The 22,478-nt window shown below is 43.8% G+C and overlaps 2 protein-coding genes across 3 annotated transcripts; one reads left to right on the forward strand and one right to left on the reverse strand.

Annotated features, from left to right (window-relative positions):
- The first annotated feature begins 584 nt into the window (after positions 1–584).
- LOC134337506 (protein S100-B-like) lies at positions 585–5,789 on the forward strand. Of its 2 annotated transcripts, none has more exons than XM_063032588.1 (3): positions 585–695; positions 1,178–1,330; positions 5,510–5,789. In XM_063032588.1, exons 2-3 carry the CDS (start codon positions 1,190–1,192, stop codon positions 5,678–5,680), a joined length of 312 nt encoding a protein of 103 aa, XP_062888658.1. In that variant the 5' UTR covers positions 585–695; positions 1,178–1,189; the 3' UTR covers positions 5,681–5,789. The 2 variants fall into 2 exon arrangements, with proteins under 2 accessions (XP_062888658.1, XP_062888657.1); XM_063032587.1 differs by having other exon boundaries at positions 598–719.
- Positions 5,790–8,151: 2,362 nt separating this feature from the next.
- kxd1 (KxDL motif containing 1) lies at positions 8,152–21,712 on the reverse strand. Its single transcript, XM_063032586.1, is given in 6 exon segments — positions 8,152–8,774; positions 10,833–10,879; positions 14,729–14,881; positions 16,272–16,378; positions 21,573–21,616; positions 21,619–21,712. Coding segments are annotated over 6 exon segments (654 nt in total). The 5' UTR covers positions 21,707–21,712; the 3' UTR covers positions 8,152–8,559.
- Positions 21,713–22,478: the final 766 nt, after the last annotated feature.

Below are 22,478 nucleotides of genomic sequence, written 5' to 3' on the forward strand. Positions count from 1 at the left end.
AAAGCGATAAGCAAGAGAATAGCTATGATTTGTTTGAATGGTGTAGTGTGTATTGGGAGCTGTGAGGTCTACTGCTTTTATTTGGTACTTTCTTAGTTCTTGTGGAAGTGTTTGATGGGACAGTGCAGAATGAGGTCTTCTCTATAACTGGCTCTGCTCTGGGAGCAATCCACGGGATAGTTGAGTGAAATTTATTTTCTAGCTAACACACGCTGTTCTGAGTCTCGATTTGGAGTATCCTTGCAGCAGGCCCGCATTCCTGCAACGTTGCAGTGAAACAGACCTGGCAGAACGATAATCAGAATTGCCGATTGCTGACCACGCTTGTTTCTTGCTTGGGCTGGGTGGAAAGTGGTCTACTTTTGGGGTTAGAATGTATTTTCACTCCAAAACAGTTATTCTCTCGTTGACGTGGTATTTGAAGGAATTTTGGAGAACTCTATTTCTGACTTTCTATCTGATTGACGCTCTGAAATACAGAAAAAAAGGGCTTGTCTTTTTTTTTAAAAAGGGATGATTGAAGAACTGCGAATTCCTTTCGACACGAGTAAGCCTTTGAGGGGGCAGGACAGAGCCTGCAGCCTGCAGCCTGCAGCCAGTCAGAGCGTGGCGCTCTGAGTGACAGGTCGCTGGGCTGGGCTGGGTATAAACTGCTCCCACTCGGCAGATGCAACACATCTGGTCAACGCAAGAAGGTGAGAGCCTGTCTAGTGCTGGAGGTAATTTAAGAAGCCAACCAGTGAGGGTTGACTAGAGATTAGTTAATTGCTGAGAGTTTATAAGAGGTGGAGAGTTAACGTTATGTTATTTTCATGTTATTCAGAAGTTATAAACTGGAGATTAATAGTTATTTAATGGGTTTACTGCGAGTTATCTAATAGAGTTATTTGGAGACCAATTATTTATCTAAATTATAACCTAGAGATCTGAGCGATTATTTTTATAAATGCTTCTTTATTCTTGTCGGTTTTTTTCTCGTTTGTATCGGAACTGAGGGAAGTTTCTGGAGTTTTAAAAAGTTTATTTTGTAGTTAGAAAAAGTTCCTATAAAGCAAAATTTAGCCCTTTCCCAGATCGGGAGAAAAACGGGTTGGGATTAGTGACGGGGAAGGAATGGATAGGGTGTGAGGGGCGCGACAATAGGTTTTGGAGACTGGAGTTTTTCTCTTGTTCTCAGACATCCTTCATCATGGCGACTCCATCCAAGATCGAAGTGGCAATGCAGAACCTGTTGGATGTTTTCTATCAATACACCAAGGGCGACAAGTGCACTCTGACCAAGTGGCAGATGAAACAGCTGGTGGACACTGAACTTAGCCAACTCACCAAGGTAATCCTGTTGACTCGGATAGGCATCCCAGGGTTGGTGAACATGAGTTCAGCTGTGTCATTCTCTCACGAGGATCCTTCCTCTTCTGCACAATACACCACACTCCCACATTCTGGAGTCTGGATCATAACACAGGGCTCTGGGGGCAAATGAGCTATTACATGACTTGAGGGAGCTGGGTTAACACCAGCAGAGAGATGTCAGCCACACTGGGTCCTGCGAGGAAGGCCATTGAGGGAGTGTCAATTGAGACCATCAGTGGCGCATGATGTTTTACAATTGTACACTAGTCGGATGGGATCTGCCCAGTGATAACACTGCTCCAGAGTACCCTTGATGTGTAGTCGGAGATCAGAGATGAATGTTTAATATGTCACTACCCACAACCAGTTCAGTGTCTGATCCCTACTTGACTCCCACCTCAATCTTATATTGGGGTGAATCAATATGACCATGTTGCAGGCAGGATGCGATAACCGGCTTCATTTAATCTCCCTCTGAATTAGTCAAATGAGATCAGCTTCCTGTCTGAAATCAAGGGTGGGAGATCTGAATGCAGAAAAAAAATAGCAGTAGAATATCAGCAAACGTTTAGAATGAGGGAGTGGCTTCTGGACAGCTGCCAAGAATGAGCAATCAAAGGTTTGAACTATACTTTCTTCAGGCTAGACCCAGCAAATCTTAATCACTCTAGTTCCAAGCTACACATCCCGGTATGTCCTTGCAGCATCCGTTTGCCTCCGACTGAATGGAACATAATGTGTGTACCAAATAACCAACAAATTCACATTGGAAAAAGCCAAATTGTCATGGCTGATGGAAAATGATTCAAAACTTAACTCTGTTGCTCAATGCACAGATTCTGCCAAATCTGTGGAACATTTTCTGCATTCCAGTTCTGATTCATCACGTTGTACTTATCTGAGTGAGGGAGTGGGAATTTAGCCCAGAATGTGTAAGGCCTTATTTGAGACAGTATATGTGTATTAAAGTAAAACTGTGCTTGCTGTCTAACCAGGGTTGCGTCCATCTTGGGAATGTTAATGGGATTGTTTTTCATTACTCTACAAATAAAACAACCTGTGCTGAACCTGGTACTGTTTGATGGGGCATGGCAGACCTTTACTGCATTCCTGACATGTACTGTAACACCATAAGAGAGGGCAGCAGAATTGGGGACATTTCAGCCCAGCAAGTTTGCTCCATTTGATTTTTTTAAAATGTTATCCCGCCCAACCCCATTCTTCTGCTTTCTGCTGAATCGTTTAGTCTTACTAGTCAAAAACCTATCAATCACCACTTTAAATACACTCAAGGACATCCATAGCTGTCTGTGGCAATTAATTCCACAGATGGGGGGGGGAAGAACCCTCTGGCTAAAGAAAATCCCCTACATCTTGTTTCTAAAGAACCTTCCTTTTATTTTGAGGCGGTGGCTCCTGTTCTAGACTAGACCCACTATTGGAAACATCCTCACCATCTAGGAGCTTCAATATTTGACAATTTCTGTGAGATTTCCCTCCATCCTTCCAGATTCCAGTGAATACAGGTCTTAAGCTATCAAAAACTGCTTTGTGCAGTAACCCTTTCATCCCTGGGATTATTCTCTTAAACATCCTCTGGACCCTCTCCAAAATCAACAAATCCTTTTTTAAAAAAAAATTAGGCCCTAAACTGCTCAACATTCAAAATGTGGTCTGACCATTGATTTGTAGAGCCTCAGCATTACATCCTTCCTTTTGTATTCTAGTCCTCTCAAAGTGAGTACTAACATTGTATTTGCTTTCCTTGCTATTGACTCACCCTGCAAGTTAACCTTTATGGAGTCCTGCACTAGGACTCTCCAGTCCCTTTGGATCTCTAATTTCTTTATTCTCTTCTCATTTAGAAAATAGTTTACACCTTTATTCCTTTAGCAAAGTGCATGACCATTGACTTCTCTGCACAGTATTCCATCTGTCACCACTTTGTTGGTTCTCCCAACCTGTTCAAGTCCTTCTGCAGACTCCCTGCTTTCTCAACACTGCCTGCCTCTTCATTAATCTTTGTCATCTGCAAACTTGGCCACAAAGCCATAAATTCTGTCATTCAGAGAACTCTATGTTCATGCCATCAGGTTGGAGGCTACCCAGACGGAATATAAGGTGTTGTTTCTCCAACCTGAGTGTGGCTTCATCTTTACAGTAGAGGAGGCCGTGGATAGACATGTCAGAATGGGAATGGGATGTGGAATTAAAATGTGTGGCCACTGGGAGATCCTGCTTTCTCTGGCGGACAGAGCATAGGTGTTCAGCAAAGTGGTCTCCCAGTCTGCGTCGGGTCTCACCAATATATAAAAGGCCACACTCAGGTTGGAGGAACAACACCTTGTATTCCGTCTGGGTAGCCTCCAACCTGATGGCATGAACATCGACTTCTCTAACTTCCGCGTATGCCCCACCTCCCCCTTGTACCCCATCTGTTATTTATTTTTATACACATTCTTTCTCTCACTCTCCTTTTTCTCCCTCTGTCCCTCTGACTATACCCCTTGCCCATCCTCTGGGTTTCTCCCCGGACCTCCTGTCCCATGGTCCTCTCATATCCCTTTTGCCAATCACCTGTCCAGCTCTTGGCTCCATCCCTCCCCCTCCTGTCTTCTCCTATCATTTTGGATCTCCCCCTCTCCCTCTCAAATCTCTTACTAACTCTTCCTTCAGTTAGTTCTGACGAAGGGTCTCGGCCCAAAACGTCGACTGTACCTCTTCCTAGAGATGCTGCCTGGCCTGCTGCATTCACCAGCAACCTTTGATGGGTGTTGCTTGAATTTCCAGCATCTGCAGAATTCCTGTTTGCGTTCATATAAATTACTTCTCTTGGGATCCAGTACCAACCTGATTTTCGGCTCTTCTCTCCCCCCCCCCCCCCGCCCAGTCTACATGCATATTCAACTCCCCCATGATCATTCTAACATTGCCTTTCTTTCATACCTCTTCCATCTCCAGTTATAATTTGTACCCCCCACATCCTGGCTGTTATCCAGAAGTCTGTATACAACTCCCATCAGGGTCTTTTTACACTTGAGAGTTTCTTAACTTTAACCACCCCCCCGCCCGCAGATTGTACATCTTCCAATCCTATGTTACTACTTGCTGTGGATTTTTCATATTTTGCCATCAGAACCACCCAACCCCTCTACCTACTAGCCTGTTCTTTTCAATAGGATGTGTATCCTTGGATGCTTATCTCTCAGCTGTGATCTTTCAGGCCACGACTGATACCCACAATGTTAGACTTGATCATTTTTTTGCTGCACTATAAGTTCATCTACCTGTTTTATACACTGCATGCAATTTTAACCTCAAGTCCTGTAATCACCAACTATCCTTGCAAACTTGTCTCCTTGTTGCCTAAAGGTAGTCTTATCCCTTTCTTAATTGGGTGCCTGTAAATCTGCTTAAAAAGCTTTTGCATGGGACTCCCTGTTCAACACTGCCCAAGGACATCCTTGGATACCTCTGTTACTGCCATTGAGGATGGAGTGGTACAGGGCAATTCTGGTTCCTAATACTGGATTGGCTCTGAGGAGAGCTTTGGAGCCCATCTGATGAGCAATTCCAGGCAAATGGGCACTGGTCTGGTTGGAATCACTCGAGTATCCTCACTCCATAACATTGGGATACAAGACTTGTTGTCTAATTCACTCACCATTTAACTGTCCTGATGGCTAAAGTGTCTTCCCAACCCCAACTCTGCCTCTGAGGGAGTACTTTGACAGGGGACAACCATATACCTAGTTAAAGACAGCCAACTCTCTGATGGTTCAAGCAATTACTGTTAATGGGAGCTACAGTCTTCAGGGGAATGCCCTGTATACCATCTGGGAAGATGGTTTTGGGAACAAAGGAAGAATTGCCAAATTGGATATGCAAGCCCTGACCGACTGCTCTTCTCAAATGGTGACTCAAGACCACAGCAGTGTTTCTTTGTGGTCCAGAAGGAATTGATGAACAGTTTCTGGATGTTAACAACAAAATCCAGGTACAGGGAAGGAACATTTTGTTCCTACCTTGTGTTTGCTGAAAGTGTAAAGGGAGCTTGGTATCTAACCCTTGCAGCATCTTCCGTGGGTCTATTTGATGGAATGTGTAAAGAGACCAGATTCAAAGCTTAAATTCATATTTTTCCATCTCTCAACAGAATACGAAAAACGTTGCCTATTTTGACAAGCTGATGAAAGAGTTGGATTTTGATGGTGACGGAGAAGTGAATTTTGAGGAGTTTTTATCATTTATTTCAGGAATCATGTTCTCTTGTAATGAAATATATATGCAGAAGCGGCAACAAATGGCAAAGGACTGTAAAAAGTAACTTGCAATATCAACTGTATCATGGGCACATACTGGAAACTCCAGTAACCAAACTGTATTTTTTTTTTAATCCAAATAATAAAATGATTATGACTGCTTCTCAGTAAGAATTCGTCCTAAACAAAGCAATATCAAGATTTCCCTCTTTGCTGCCAACAATGCCCCTGCTGTACAAGTTGAGAATAGTGGGTTTTGTTTGGAAAGGCTTATTTTCACAGCCTGAAACAATTCTGCAGAAGTTGGTGCTACTGGCTGCTGTAATGATTGGAGTAGACAACTAACTTGTTGCATTGGTCAGGTCCAGTTTGAGAATTACAGGTATCCTATTTATGAAGTTTTGTTCTCAGAAAATGTTGCATTAAGCAAATTTTAGAAATCAAAGGCTAGATGAAGTGCATTGTGGGAATGTTGGCACAATGTATGCCTGTGGGAGGGGAGTGCCAAACTATTTGTTCTAGCAAAAACAGGTGACCTATTTTTCTTTTGATCAGAGTATAAAGTCTCCCCACCATCCTACCTAGAGAATGGGCTCTGATATGGAGCTTGGTGAAAACGGTGCCTGCTTTTCCATGGTTCCTGAATGAGTTTTTAGAAGGCTGCAGATGAAGAGTCGGGTTTAAGCTGATACTACTTCTCACCAACAGATCTGATTGATAAATTGACTTCATTCTGTACTAAAAATTTGATTTGAGGAACCTAATGTAAGACTTAAATCTGAGTGATGGTAACAGGACCATAAAGGCAGGTAACCAAGTCACAAGCACTGCTATTGTTGAAGATATTTTCAGAGCAGCCATGAGCCATATTTTGTTATCTAAATTATGCATTCCTTCATTCAGTTAAAACCTGTCACTGTGGAAAATTGGGTGTCTTCTGGAGTTACTCCCAATGTTAAACATATCTCTACAATTCTGTCCAGGGAGGAAGAACATCTAGATTACTGATCAGGAAGAGATGAATGTAAGACAGACTGCACATAAGTGGTACCTACAGTAATTGGGCAATGAAGTTTTAAATACCAACCAGAATTGTATAATTTTGTAAGCTTTGTTAGAAAGCTGCCTGGGAGCCCCGGAGGATGACAAAGTTAAAAGGAGAGCTGGGGGTTCTGGTGCAGTTGAGCAAGTTATAAGCTGAACCCACTCCTACAAGCTCCATATATGTCTTGGGCTGAAGCAGGATATTCAACCTTATCACGCTGAACAGTGCTTCCTCTCCCCATTAGCCACCCATCAGAGCCTATACCTGCAATATTTAACTCTCATCCATACTTCCTATTCAAAAACCTGACAGGAAAAAACTTCTCACCTTTCATAAACCAGAGCTGAACCAAAATTAAGCTCTCAACAATCACTGCACCCTCTCCCTGTCACTCCTGTGCTCAAACCTATTCCTCTCCCAGTAACCTATTAGAATTCTCTATTTTCTAATTTCCCCTCCTCTTATTGTAGCTTTTAAAAAAGCATTAGCTTTATTTGTCATATGTATTTGGTAGCTTACAGTAAAATGTATCCTTTTGTGTCAACAACCAACACAGTCAGAGGATGTGCTTGGGGCAGCTCACAAGTGCCACAATCTTTGCAGTATCAACATAGCATGCTCACAGCTTACTGTACCTTCTCCAGGATATATGCAATTCCCACTCAACCCTGAATTTTAACATCCCACCATTGGCAACTTTGCCTTTAGCTATCTGGGTCCCAAGGTAGGAATTCCCTGCCTAAATAATTCTCCTTCAACTGCTCATGAAATTTGCCTTTGACCAAGCTCTGAATCAATTATCTCATCTGGCCACTGTCACTTGTTTGATACTTCTGCTTATACGAAGACTGTGATTAAAAATACCATACAAATACAGATTGATGAGATAATCAGGCAGCTGAAAAATGGATGTTGCTCGGCCAGTTCTGGTGCCACCCTGAATATTTTAGTTTCCTCTGAAGTCCTGTGAAGTGGAAGAACTAAGCACAGTAAATCAGTGGAAGAAACAGCAGTGAATTCTTTGATGCAAGCCTTGTCAGCAGGTTACCTTTAATAATTGCTTTCCTGAAACTCAGTGTGTTATTGAAATGGTGAGCTTACCAGTAGAGCAGAATTTTTTTTAAAGTGTTTCATTACTTTGAAAGAGCTGAGCTTGAGCACAAAACACTAGCAGCCCTACACAGGAATCCTGCTTTAAACTTGTTGTTTCCATGAAGCTTTTTTTTGCTGAAGCACTTGGCTCCTTTGTAACATAACCAGTAGCAATTTCCATAAAACATGGTGGGGGGGGGGGAGTTGGTCAAACTGGTGGCATCCAATCTGCCAAGACATACATCTCCCTAATATTAGTTGCATCACTGCACAAGATAAACACAACGAATGAACAAAAAATCACACTCCCTCTGCCCATTCTTGCATTCCAACCACAACAGCTACTTCCAGCATCTGCATTTCCCATGTTTCTGATTAGCTTCCAGACATTAACCTCTCACACCCAACAAGAAAAGAATTCCACTTTGCCAGCTACATTTTATTGTTGCACTTTACACTTGTATCATAAATCCACACCGCAGAAATCCTACAATCACACAGCGAGTGCAGAATAGCAACTGTATCTCACCGTAAAATCCTTACAACCATGCAGGAGCTTCACTGTAAACCTCTAGACTCACAGTGATCAGATTCATGGAGTAATCCACTGCAATTAAATTGAACAAGAGAGACAGTGAATGGTTGGGGAGAATTCATTTCTCCTCCACAGGCATTAACCCAGTGTCTTGGCCTCAACAGTAACACACCAGAAGCTTCTTTGTGAGCACAGTAGGTCCCTGGGCCTGGCTTTTGTACTGCCTTTCCCCCTCCCAATGGAGGAACACTCTGCAGGTACATGTTTGGAGTTTACTCTCCTCCACCATCAGTCATGAGATGCACGTGTCCATCCTGTTCCTTGATCGCCTGTGCATCTTCCGAGTCCCCGCTTGCTCCGGGCGTCAGTAAAGTCGGGCTGGTGTTACTGGAATCGGAGCTCAGTTCTAAAGTGTCGGAGAGAGGTAACAAGCTCTTTGGATTAGGATCAAGGTCTTCATCTTCCACATCAAGGGACTCCTGGATACCTATCCTCAAAATACAAACAAAGATCAGCAACCAGCACACACAACCCGGATGAAAAACCTATGGCAGTATGCCCTGGTTGGGTAAATACATAAAGTGAGCTCAGCACGTCTGAGACAAGGAGACAGTACCTGGTTAACGGATGGGCACTAATAAATATTCAACCATTCCAGGGCACACTATCATACACACTGCTGCTCCACTCATCAGTGGAGTGGATATGGAAACCCATTCTGTTTGATGTCCTGACTCTATCTACTAATCTGAATATTTAATTATCCGACTTCCTTTCCTCTTGGTGATGTGTTAACTTGTCCCGGTCCCCAGCCACAACCTACTTGTTCACATTATCAGGTGTGCTCTGGCATCTTGCCTGAGTCCACAACGAAAAAAAAGGCTTTTTGCACAATAGATGCATGCTAGTGTCTCTCCCCCCCACCGCAAACAGCACACTCCTGCTTTTCCTCCCTCCACAATGTGTTTCATCTAACTTTTACAGCAGACTCTGACACTCACTTCTGCCACTCCCTATGAGGACAGGTTCCCCACCAACCTCTGGGGGTAGAACGATACCACGGCAGAATGGACTATTGTCGGGAAGCTTGGACACAAACTTGAGTTTCTCTACGGCAGCTGGTGATATAAATTCAATTAAATATACCTGGAGTGAAGTTCTTACCAGTAATGAAGACCATGAAATTACTTGAATATCTTTCAAAAGCTCCTGTGTTTTATTAAAGAAATTCCAGGGAGGATATCTACCAGCCTTAACAAATCTAGTCCGTGTGTGGTTCCAGAAGAGCATTATGGCTGATTCTGATTCAAAGGTACCAGTAAGCTACTCAGCTCATCTGGTGATGATCAGTAAACTACTGGCCCAGCCTATGATCCCTTGAATAAAACAGGAAGCCTGTTAAAATTTCTTTAAGACTTACTTATGAGTTACTATATAAACAGTGTCTAGTTCTAAACTTCTTTGCAAAAGGAAATGTAATTTCTACACCCACTCACATCGAGTACATTGAATTATACAGTCAACATTTCTTTAGTCAGAGGGTGGTGAATCTGTGGAATACATTGCCATAGACAGCTGTGGAGGCTGTCACTGGGTTTATTGAAAGCGGAGATTAATAGGTTTTTAATTAGTCAGGGTGTCAATGGTTTTGGGGAGAAGGCAGGAGAATGGGTTGAGAGGGATAATAAGTCAACATGATGAAATGGCTGAGCAGACTTAAAGGGCCAAATGGCCCAATTCTGCTTCCATGTCTTGTGGCCTAATATGTGCTTCAACAAGTACATACGCCAACGACGGACAGAAATGCTGACTTTCTCTCAATCAGTGAAAAATGCCTTGGGCAATTCCGCAGCATTGGCTGGTGTGAAATGCACTGAGTTGTACATAGCTTTACGTACAGAAATCGGTGAATTGTAGATTCCAAACCAAATAATTATTCTTTAAGATCAAAATCAAAACCAGTTTAACCCAAATAAACTATAGATCAACTCAGATTCTGGGAATCCAAATTTTCCCCATCTGTCTCTGAATCCTGCTACCAAAACCCAATCATATATGTTCCTTCCCACTGATCTATTTGGAGCTGTCACAGCATTCAACATCCACTTTATTTCTTATAATTAATTGTTGTGTCACAGCCAACCCTGTCATCTCTCCCAGTGCTCAACCTGTCTTGAGATTCTGCACTGAGTTCTAGCTACTCTTTCAATCTAACCAAACCTATTCTGTTTCTTCACTGTCTTCAGCCAACAAGCAGTTGCTTTACTTATTCATTGAACTCTTTACTGATTAAAGATTTAATCTCTCAATACAAACATTACTGGAGAATCCACGAACTCTGAATGAAGCCAATGCTGAGAATACGTGCCACATCTACCAACTACCCCTCCCCTCATTACATTAAGAGCAGACAGGGAACTTACTCCATAGATCATGCTGTCAAATGTGAAAGTTCATTTTCATTCCTAGACCACTCTTACTTGGGAACCCCAAAGATGAATACAAAGGATATTAGTAAGTGTACAGTCCCCCTGTACATACTCACTGCTGAATGCCTCCGGATGCTGCTTTGAGAGTTTGTCCTTAAGTGTCCTGCAGGTGAGAAAAAATAATCAAGTGACTAATCAGACCGTAGAAAGCACTTTACTGCAAACCTTTCAACTAATTTCAGCCATTCATCCAGACCACTTGCTAAGACTTTTTACTGCAGAATCCGAATGTTCCAGCTCTATTCACAGCAGTAGTGACTGTATCTTTATGCAGAAAGATGATGCATCAGCACACATACACAGCTGCACACAGGGCAAATGAGCCACGTGTAAAAAAGTTGACTGTTTCGTAACCAGCCGCTAGCATATATTGTTGTATCTGCTCCCTCTACTGGTTGAAACCAGAACAGTGAGAATCAGTGCACTTGGCAAAGGTGGAGATTTCTTTTCCGTGCCCTTCCTCAAAAACACATCCCCCTCAGAATGGGGTAAGGCAGAGTTGGACTGGATAATACCATCTTGATGTAGCTTCTCTTTGAAGCAGAAACAGCTTCTGCCCCTCTGCCATCAGATTTCTGAATCTCTAGTTATTCCTTTTATTTGTGTACTACTTAAATTTCAAAGTTCAATATCCAAAAGTAAATTTATTATCAAAGTACATGCATGTTACCATACATAACAGATTCATTTTCTTGCAAGCATATTCAATAAATCCATAACAGAATCAATGAAAGACCGCATCAACTTAGATGTTTAACCAGTGTGCAAAAGAAAATAATCTGTGCAAATAAAAAAAGAAATAATAATAAATAAATCAACAATAAATACTGAGAACATGAGATGAAGAGTCCTTGAAAATGAGTACAGAAGTTGAGAGAACATTTCACTGATGGAGAAAGTGAAGTTGAGTAAAGTTGTCCCTTCTGGTTCAAAAGCCTGATGGTTGAGGGGTAATAATTGTTCCTGAAACTGGTAGTGTGAGTCCTGACACTCCTGTACTAACTTCCTGATGGCAGCAGCAAGAAGAGAGCATGACTTGGGTGGTGCTAGCCCCTGGATATAGATGCAACGACACTTCATGTCAATGTGCTCAATGATGGGGAGGGCTTTACCTGTGATGGAGGGTTTTTGTATGATTTTCCGTTCAGGGCATTGTTGCTTCCATACCAAGCTGTGATGCAACTAGTCAATATACTCTCCACTACACATCTGTAAGATTGGCAAAGTTTCAGATGTAATGCCAAATCTTCGTACACTCCTAAGGAAGTAGAGGCACTGGCGTCCTTTCTTTGTAATTACACTTACATCTGGACCCAGGACAAGTCCTCTGAAATAATAATGCTGAAAATTTTAAAGTTACTGATCCTCTCCACCTCTGATCCCGTGATCAGAACTGGCTCGTGGACCTCCTGAAAACAATAATCAGCTTCTTGGTCTTGCTGACAGTGAGTAAGAGGATGCTGCTGTGGCACCACTCAGCTAGATTTTCAATCTCCCTCCTATATGCTGATTCATCACCACCTTTGATTCGGCCTATGACAGTGGTGGCGCCAGCAAACTTGAATGTTGCTGTGCTCAGCCACATAATCAGAAATGTAAAGCAAGTAGTGCAGATGGCTAAGCACACAGCCTTGCCATGCATTTGCGCTGAGGGAGATTGTGGAGATGTAGTTGCCAATTCAAAATCACCGGGGCCTGCAAGTGAGGAAATCTAGGATCAAGTTACATAAGTAGGTATTGAGGTCAAGGTCTTGGAGCTTATTGACTCACTTTGAGGGGATGGTAATATTGAATGCTGAACTGTAGTCAATAAAGAGCATCCTGATGAATGCATCTTTGCTGTCCAGATGTTCCAGTGTATAGTGAAGAGCCAAAGAGATAGCATCTGCTGTGGACCTGTTACTCCAGTTGGCAAAACAGCAGATCCTAGTTGCTTCTCAAGCAGGAGGTGATATGTTTTACCACCAACCTCTCAAAACACTTCATCACTGTGGATTTAAATGCTAGTGTAGGACATTTTTCTTAGGCAGTGGTGTAAGTGAAATTTACTTGAAGAAGGTGGGTTCCTCAAACTGCCGAAGTGAGAGGTTAAAGTTCTCCAGCCAGTTGGTCAGCTCAGGTCTTTAGTACTTGGCCAGGTACCCCATCTGGGCTGGATGCTTAAGTTGTGTTCATCCTCCTGAAGGATGATTGCACATCAACCTCAGTGACTGAAATCACATGATCTTTGGGGGCTGCGGGTCCTCTATGTTTTGATGGTCAAAGTGAGCACAGAAGGCATTGAGCTCATCTGGAAATGAAGCCCTGCTGTTGTATATGTCACTCGATCTAACTTGATAAATGTCAGCATTCAAGCCCTGCCACAAATATCGAGCATCCTTCATTAATTCCAGTTTAATCCAGAATTGCCACTTTGCCCATGAGATGGCTTTTCGGAGATCATACCTGGACCTTTTTTGGTCACCAGATTTGAGTGCCTCTGAGCTGGCCCTCAGCAGATTGCAGATCTCATGGTTCATCCAGGGCTTCTGGTTGGGGAAAGACACTGAGTGATTTTGTAGGGACACTCTCATCTACAACTGTTCTAATAAAGACAACCATGGTGCGTTCATTCAGATCTACTAATGAGTCCTTGAACACGGCCCAGTTCACCGACTTGAAGCAATCCCGTAACCACTCGTCTGCCTCCTGCGACCACCTCCTAATCTTTGGAGCACCACCCAGAATTCATCATTGAATACACACCTCCACCTTTTGCCTTTTCTGAACAGAGCAGTTCAGTCCATCCTGTGAACTGAGAAGCTCTCGGGTTACCGTATCTGGCATACTGGGAGTAAGCCATGTCTCAATTACACATAGAACACAACAATCTCTCATTTCCCTCAGATACAGCAATCTTGCCCTCAGGTCCTCAGTTTTGTTCTCCAATGACTGCACATTAGCTAACAAGATGCAGGGTAGAGGAGGTCTCATTCCTCTGTGTTTCAGCCTGGCTTGGACTTCTCCAACTCCTGCCTCGCTTCTGGCCATTATGATAAACCTTTGTCTGCTTAAAAGTGCCGCAGCTGCTTACTTAAGAGTTAAATCCGCCGAGTCTTTTAGAAGATCATGTAATCTGTAGATCATTAAGTCGATTTAAAAGTACACTGCCTAAGGGAAAATTACAGATACAGATTGCATTGAGAGTAATTCAAAAGGGGTATATTTAGAAGTATTGTACATAGCCTGCAGAACGTCGCCATGGCTCACCGGCACCATCGTGCAGTAATTTACAGTAACTTTATGTCTTTGCACCTTACTGTTGCCGCAAAACAGAATAAGTCAGTGATTTATTCTGATTCTGTCCTCATTTGATGGTGACAAGAGACCCAGCAGCTGGGTCCCTGGCTCATTTTCTCAAGGGGCTTACGTGGAGGTGGGACTTAATAAGAGCTAGAGAAGGGAACCAGGCATAGAACTCCATAGGGCACTTTGCTACTAAGATTGGGACAAAGCTAGAGAAAGCATAGATCCAAGCTGCAACAGGAAGCCAAGGACGCTATAGATAAAGATGAAAGGGTGTAAATCAATACACACCCTGTTGGGGAGAGGAAGAGTGACTAAGGAGTGAAGGAAAGCGGCTGTAAACGCTCTTGAGAGAAGGAGAAGGGGAACAGCAGAGACTGGGGAAGCTCCTTAGTCATAAAGGCAGAGCTGGAGCCACAAAGGTGAGGATGAAGGAATGGGCAAGAATCAGAGGATATTCCAAGGTCTACAAGAGAATGGAACAGCACTGAATATCAGGTGAGGGAGTCCGTGAGAATTCAAGAGGGAGTGTATCAGGAACCAGAGAACAGGGCAGCACAGGAATGTGACTGGGTGCCGATTATAGTCCATAGCAGAACAAGATGCCCTGCAAGACAAATAGTATATTTTGCTCTTGCATTCACTGTACCAATTCCTAACACTGTACCTGATCCGGCGGAAGATACTGTCAAGATCTTTTTTCATCTCCACAAGAGCCCGGGTGTGGTGCAGGTATCGATCAGTCATCTGGTTCAGTCTCACACTCGACAGGTTGTTGAAGTTCAGCAACATCTCATTTGTTTTTTCAAAACGGTCCAGCCTGGGAGAAACCATGAAATGAAGGTACAGGTTTGGATGAAATGTTAATTCTGTTTCTATTTCTACAGATACCATCTAACTTGTTGAGTGCTTCCAATTTTTATTGTTTATAATTTCAGATTTCCAGCATTTGCAATTTTTTGATTTTCACAAGAGGGATTTTGAGTTACAAGACTATTGCTATGGTCAATTTACCAACAGGGCAATGAATCCCAAGGTTCGTTAATTCTGTCAAATCAAAATACACTACCAAGGTCAATGAGAGTCAGTGTCCCTAGGACACTTATCCCAGTGAGAGACAACGTATATGAGATCTGCGTCCTAGAGTCAGCGTTGACAGTAATGAATTGCTTCGAGAGGTTGGTTCTGGCTTGAATCAACTCCTGCCTCAATACATGGACAGGGAACTCTTCAGTTCACCCATCACCACAACATGTCTAGGGCAGACACCATCTTGCTGGCTCTGCACAGGACCACCTGATCAGAATATATGTCAGACAGTTGTTCACTGTCTGCAACTTAGCATTCAAACCATGATACCCTCAGAACTTACTGTCAAGCTCTAAAGACATGAGACTCTATATCTGCAACCGGATTCACAACTTCCTCATTCGCTGGGAGACCACACTCAGTGCAGATCAAAAACATCATCTCCTCTCCACTGACCAAAGGCAGCCCTCAGAGATGCATGTTTGGCCACCTGCTCTACTCTCTCTATACCTATGATTCTGTGGCTAAGTAGAGCTCCAATACAATCTACAAATTTGCCAATGACACCACCATTGTTGGCTGGATCATAGATAGTGACGAGGCGGTGTACAGCAGTGAAATAAGTCAGCTGGTTGAGCTGTGTCGCAACAACAACCTTTTACTCAATATCAGCAAGTCCAAGGAACTAACTCATTTTCCACGGAACCAACACTTGCTTTCTTAACCTTTTATAAATATCTTCAGAAGCTCTTGATTTTTCTTTCCTATTTCTGGCTATTCATACTCTATATTTTGTTCAATTTCCTAATCTGCCACCTGTCTTTGCATAATTATACATTACTTCTCCAAGTCTGATAATTAGCTAGTGAACAATGGTTGGCGAGTTCAAGATGAATTTTTTATTTTTATTTGCAGCAATAAAAAATTACAGTAGCTCAATAAAACGGAAGCAACTGACTTTAAGATGGCAAAACAAAACATTTAACAACTATGATAGCAATATTCAGCTTGTGTAGATGTGAAAGACAATGTTAATTTGCTCTGAATGTTTCACTTTAAACAACTGGAATAAACAGATGTTAGTTTCATGATAAACTCAGATTATAATGAAAACAGTATTCCAAGGACTGTGACACCTGAACAGCAGAGGCTAGTCAATGTCTGCAGAACAAGGTACTCACATGTGTCTCTGTGCCTGGACAATGGCATTAACATCCTCACGATTCACCATGCTTAACATTCTGCTGCAGAACACCCCGGCAGCTGAGGACTCCATCCCTGTGGCAGCCTGGCATGGACGTAATAATAATTATCTGGAGTATAATAACCCATAATACTCTCCCACATTATAACATGTCAAACCTGCAGCCACAATTTCAATGCTGTCTCATACACTGACAGACCTGTACTGTACTCAGGTTTGTAGAGTGAAAGATCTGTACCCATCATTACATCTCAGGGTTGAGCAACAAATCCATACTCACCACAGTATTATAGCCCAAGCTTACAGAGACAAGTAATGTACAGTAACACCAGAGATTCTACAAATTCTGGAAATCTTGAGGAACCCATACAAAATGCTGGAGAAACTCAGCAGGCCAAGCAGTACCCATGGAGGGAACTGAATAGTCAACATTTGGGTAGTGTACACATGTTACACCATGACACACCTATCCCCAACACTGTATACAGGCAGTCTCCAAGTTACGAACGAGATCTGTTCCTAAGTCTGTCTTTAAGTCGAATTTGTAGGCAAGTTGGAACAGGTACATACGGTTCTTATTTAGCATCAGTTAGTCAAATGTTTGTCCTAGTATATTTTACCTTTCTATGCATATAAAACACTTAAGAAACACTTCCAAGTACGCTAAAACATCTTAAACGTAATAGTACAGTACATAATAATAATAGTCACAATCACCTCCACATGCTGTACGTGCAACTTTTAAATCATTGAAAAGGCTTCGAGCCTTTTCTTGCACTAAAGTAAGGCTAATAGGCTTATTACACTGATTTTGATCATCTAACCAAATTATCAATAGCCTTTCCATTCCAATGACTGATGGTGTTTCACCTTTTCCCGATCGTTTTATTACTTCCACTTTATTCTCAGTCGTGATCGTTTTCCTTTTCTTTGATGCATCACCAGCACTTGCATCAGATTTACGCTTTGGAGGCATGGTTACAAGGGTAAATAAGAGAAAAATTTAAGCCAAATACAAAGTTACACACCCAACACAGTGTTAATGGCAACGTGATCCGACTTAAAATGGCGGACGGCGTTCTCCTTCCTCAAGCCGACGAACCGTTGAAGCCGCGCAATGTTTTCATGAACATCACAAAGTAGTGCGTGCGTTCGTTAATACGAACCATTGTATTTAACTCAAATTTTTAATATAATAGGCTTTATGGCAGTCCGTTCATAAGTACGAGTTGTCTGTAAGTTGGATGTTCTTAACCTGGGGACTTACTGTATTCCACTACAATGACAGACCTCCATCCATAATACTCTATAATGACTGGCCCATTCCCAGTGATACTACACCCATTTTACACAGTGACACAACTACATCCACCAGAAATGTATTCAGGCTCAAATCTATTACACTTGTATTGCAATAGACAACATACAATTCTGTACTCTAGTGTAATATGGCAACAGATTTACAACCAACAGCATTATATCCACATTCAGCAACAGACCCAATCCCTTCTGCAATGACCTGCAGTGTTATAAAGTGACTTGGGACAGACAGCACTAGAGTAAGAAACAATCACACCTGCACCTAGCAGCTAATGATAGAGCTGTCTCCAATACTGCGTTGTGATATCACAGCAGGTGAAAGCAATAATAATTCCCCCCCCCCCCACAACTCTAGCATTCTTTGATAACCAACCTGTCTCCATCAGTACTATAACCCTGTATCATTCAAAGACAGATTAATACCCACTAATACTGAACCACAGTTCTCTACAGGCTCCTATTGCTACATGGCATTCCACAGCATATACAAAGATAGGTCTACATCAATCTACTGCAGGCTCACATTTGCACCTACCAGAAATGAACAGGCTTGACACTGCTTTAGTGTCGAGCCTATCCACATCAATACAGCACTCAGATGTTACACAGCAACAAACATGTACCCATCATAATTGTTCCTCAGCGATAGATCCATTCATACCACTAACATACCAGGTCAGTGCCCCAGTGACTGACCTGGCCCTAGAAGTACTTTACCCAATGTCATACAGACCTCTAAACATGGGAATAGTATTCCAGGGTTACGAAGGAAAAGCTCTGCCCCTACTGGTACTGTAACCTAATGTTATTCAGCTACAGCTCTATGCCCACCACTACTATCCCAAAATATTATACAATGACTGACCTATTCCACTAGTTATCCCACCTAGTCACAGTTCTAACTCTCAAAGCAGCTCAGATTCACAAAGCTATCTATTATGACACTGAAGGCTGCCATTTGGCCAGCTGGCCCCCTGCCAGCTTCTAGCCAAGCCATCCCGCCAGTGCCATTCCCCCTCTGATTATGTCCCCCATGGCCCTGCAGCTTATTCAAGCTCTCACTACATCCACTACACCCACCAATTGTCCCTTGATTCTTTTGCCACTTAAGTTTTGGAATTTTAAAGAAACTTGTAAGCTAACTTTGGGACGTGGAAAAGAACAGAATCATCTGGTGTAAACCATAGACTCACAGGGAGAATGTGCACAGGCAGCACCTGAGATCATGAACAATTCCACATCCTTTTAACAGTGAGGCAAAGGATCTAAATGCTGCACCAGCATTGTGTCCCACATTATCATACCTGTCCCACTGGCACTGCCTGTGCCCAGTGTTATGCATACCTGTCCCACTGGCACTGCCTGTGCCCAGTGTTACACATATCAGTCCTACTGGCACTGCCCATGCCCAGTGTTACACATACCTGTCCTGCTGGCACTGCCTGCACTCAGTGTTACACATACCTGTCCCACTGGCACTGCCTGCACTCACAGTGATACACATATCTGCCCCACTGGCACTGCCTGCAACTTTAAAAATGCATCCCTTGTCTTAAGTATACTATCATGCTGTTTTATAAAAAAAAATTGGCTCCAAGCATCTTAGAGAATTATCCACAGTTCTTCTGCAGACTTTGGCTGTCTTGGTTGCTTCTGTCTCTAGGTAGTTGCAGACAGCCTCGAGGATGCTGAAATAGGGTCTCTGTGGAGGCTCTTGCAGAACCCATTCATCTTTTTGCTGAAGATAGCTCCTTATGACATTGGCCACGTGTTTGGGATTATTGTCATGTTGGGACCAATCAGACACATCCCTGATCTAACAACCAACTCCATTTACAGAAATGCAGCCCCAGATCTTCGGGGAACCTCTACCGTGCCTGTTCGCTGCAGGCACTCAACCACGTAGCATTCTCTAGCTCTTCCATGGACAAACTGCCTCCTGTTGGAACCAAAAATTTCAAATTTTGATTTGTCAGTCCAGAACACTTGCTGCCATTGTTCAGCACCCCAATCCTTGTGTTTTTGTGCATAGGTGAGTCTCTTGGCTTTGTTTCCATTTCAAAGGAATGGCTTTTTGGCAGCAACTCGTCCATGAAGATCATTTCTGACAAGACTTCTCCAGAATATTTGGATCTCAAAGGTTTCTGTGTGTTCAGAGCAGATAGCGGTGGTACACTTCTTCCAATTTAGAAGGGAACTCAGTTTGATTTATCTCGCCTGCTGCATTCAGCTTCTGTGGCCGACCACTGTGCTTCTAGTCCTCAACCTTGCCAGTTTCTTTGTGCTTCTTCAGAAGAGCTTGTTGAAACTCCCGTCTGCCACAAAATTTGTGCTTGGTAAAGACCTTGCTGATGCAGGACAGCCACCTACGTCTTGTTGCTATGCTTACTCTTGTCGTGTAAGAATTGATGATTTGAATGCTAATCTATCACACCTACCACACTCTCACCTTCCAGTTTGGTTGTCCTCCACTAAATTTAATTCTTTCTACGCCCATTTCTGTTTCAGTTAATCAGTTTAGTTCATTTTACTCAATATGCCATTGATCATTACCAGCTGTTTACCTTTGTTTAATCATGCACCAGGCTATATACCTACAGAATAATCAAGTTTGCATTTCATAAGTAGTCCATTACTTAACAGGTTAATTTCTTTAACAAAATACAAACATTTCTGTCTAACAGTGAATGTTTGGAAATCTAAAATTTGCTCTTTTCTGACACATTAATGCAGAAGACAATAAAAAAACATCTAAAACAATACTTACATTAAAAAATCTGGTGTGCCTAAGACTTTTGCACAGTAATACACCTGCCCCACAGGCATGCCTGCACTCCAGTGTCACACACCCCTGCCCCACTGGCACTGTCTGCACTCACGCCACACACCCCTGCCCCACTGGCACAGCCTGCACTCCAGTGACACACTCCCCTGCCCCACTGGCAGAGCCCACACTCCAGTGTCACACACACCTGCCCCACTGGCACTGCCTGCACTCACGTCACACACCCCTGCCCCACTGGCACTTCCTGCACTCCAATGTCACACGCCCCTGCCCCACTGGCACTTCCTGCACTCCAGTGTCACACACCCCTGCCCCACTGGCACTGTCTGCACTCACGCCACACACCCCTGCCCCATTGGCACAGCCTGCACTCCAGTGACACACTCCCCTGCCCCACTAGCACAGCCCGCACTCCAGTGTCACACACACCTGCCCCACTGGCACTGCCTGCACTCACGTCACACACCCCTGCCCCACTGGCACTTCCTGCACTCCAATGTCACACGCCCCTGCCCCACTGGCACTTCCTGCACTCGTGACACACGCCCCTGCCCCACTGGCACTTCCTGCACTCCAATGTCACATGCCCCTGCCCCACTGGCACTTCCTGCACTCCAGTGACACACCCCTGCCTCACTGGCACAGCCCGCACTCCAGTGTCACACACACCTGCCCCACTGGCACTGCCTGCACTCACGTCACACACCCCTGCCCCACTGGCACTTCCTGCACTCCAGTGTCACACGCCCCTGCCCCACTGGCACTGCCTGCACTCCAGTGTCACACGCCCCTGCCCCACTGGCACTTCCTGCACTCCAGTGTCACACGCCCCTGCCCCACTGGCACTTGCTGCTCTCCAGTGTCACACGTACCTAATCCACCGGTTCTGCACCCCAATACTGATGGGACTGACTTGTCCCACCAGTACTTCGGTGTTATACCTCAGATAAGCTAACTCCATCATTATTATACAGTGATAAAGCCGTCTCCCATCGTATTGACCCCGAGTTTATAATCAGGAGACCGGTACTCATCAGCACTGTGTTCTTTAGACAGCTTTACACTCGCCAATACACTGCACAGAGTTAGATGTCTGCAAGCTCCCGTTAGTTCCTGTGTTATGCCGGGAGCTGAGCCTCTACCAACACTGCCTCAGTAACTGCTGTTACTCACCGGTCGGGCCTGCGGCTCCAACGCTCCACGGTTCCCGCTTCCCGGCTAAGCCGGGTCGGGCCTACCAGATCCACTTCCCCCCCCCAGCCCCTCCACAGCGTCACCGTGGAAACCAAAGCACGCATGCGCACCATCCACTGGTTCCCGCCCTTGACACGGGGTCTCCCAGGCGCTAAAGCGCGGATCCGCGGGGTTTCCCGGCCGGGTAGCAGGGCTTCAGCCAACGTTGCGCTTCTGAGGGGAAGTTAATGCACGGCAGGATCCCATGAATTGTCCGGTGACTGGTCGAATGGTGCCTTTTGAGGATATGGACTGAGGGATAAATAATCTCATAAAACACCAAGGACTGTTCCTTCGGCACTGCCTTCCGGCATGATGACACTTTTCAGTACTGCCCAACAGTAAGACACTTACAACAGAGTAGAACTCTGTCATTAATACTCCCCGTTTGTGCACTCTCCAGCACAGAAACGCCCCTAGTCCCTGTACTGTGAAATATTCTGTCAATGCTATCCCTCCAACAATGAAGGACTTTCTTAGCAGGGCCCCTCTAAAAGCAAGGCATTCTCTGATACTGCAGATGGCAGATGCTGGCCGAATTCAACAGGTCAGACAGCATCTGTGGAGGGAAACGGGCAATTGAGATTTCAGGTTGGGACTCTTCATTTAGACAGTAGAAACATCAACTATTTTCCTCCACTGATAATGCCTGACCTGCTGAGGTCCTCCAGCATGTTGTCCGTTATTCAGCGAGGACAGGAAAATTTTTAATTGGGGAAGGGCAAATTCTGAGGCTATAAAGCTAGAACTTGCGGTTGTGAATTGGGATGATGTTTTTGTAGGGAAATGTACAATGGACATGTGGTCGATGTTTAGAGATCTCTTGCAGGATGTTAGAGATAAATT

The sequence above is a fragment of the Mobula hypostoma genome, chromosome 24 (assembly GCF_963921235.1).
Source record: "Mobula hypostoma chromosome 24, sMobHyp1.1, whole genome shotgun sequence".
Lineage (NCBI taxonomy): Eukaryota > Metazoa > Chordata > Chondrichthyes > Myliobatiformes > Myliobatidae > Mobula > Mobula hypostoma.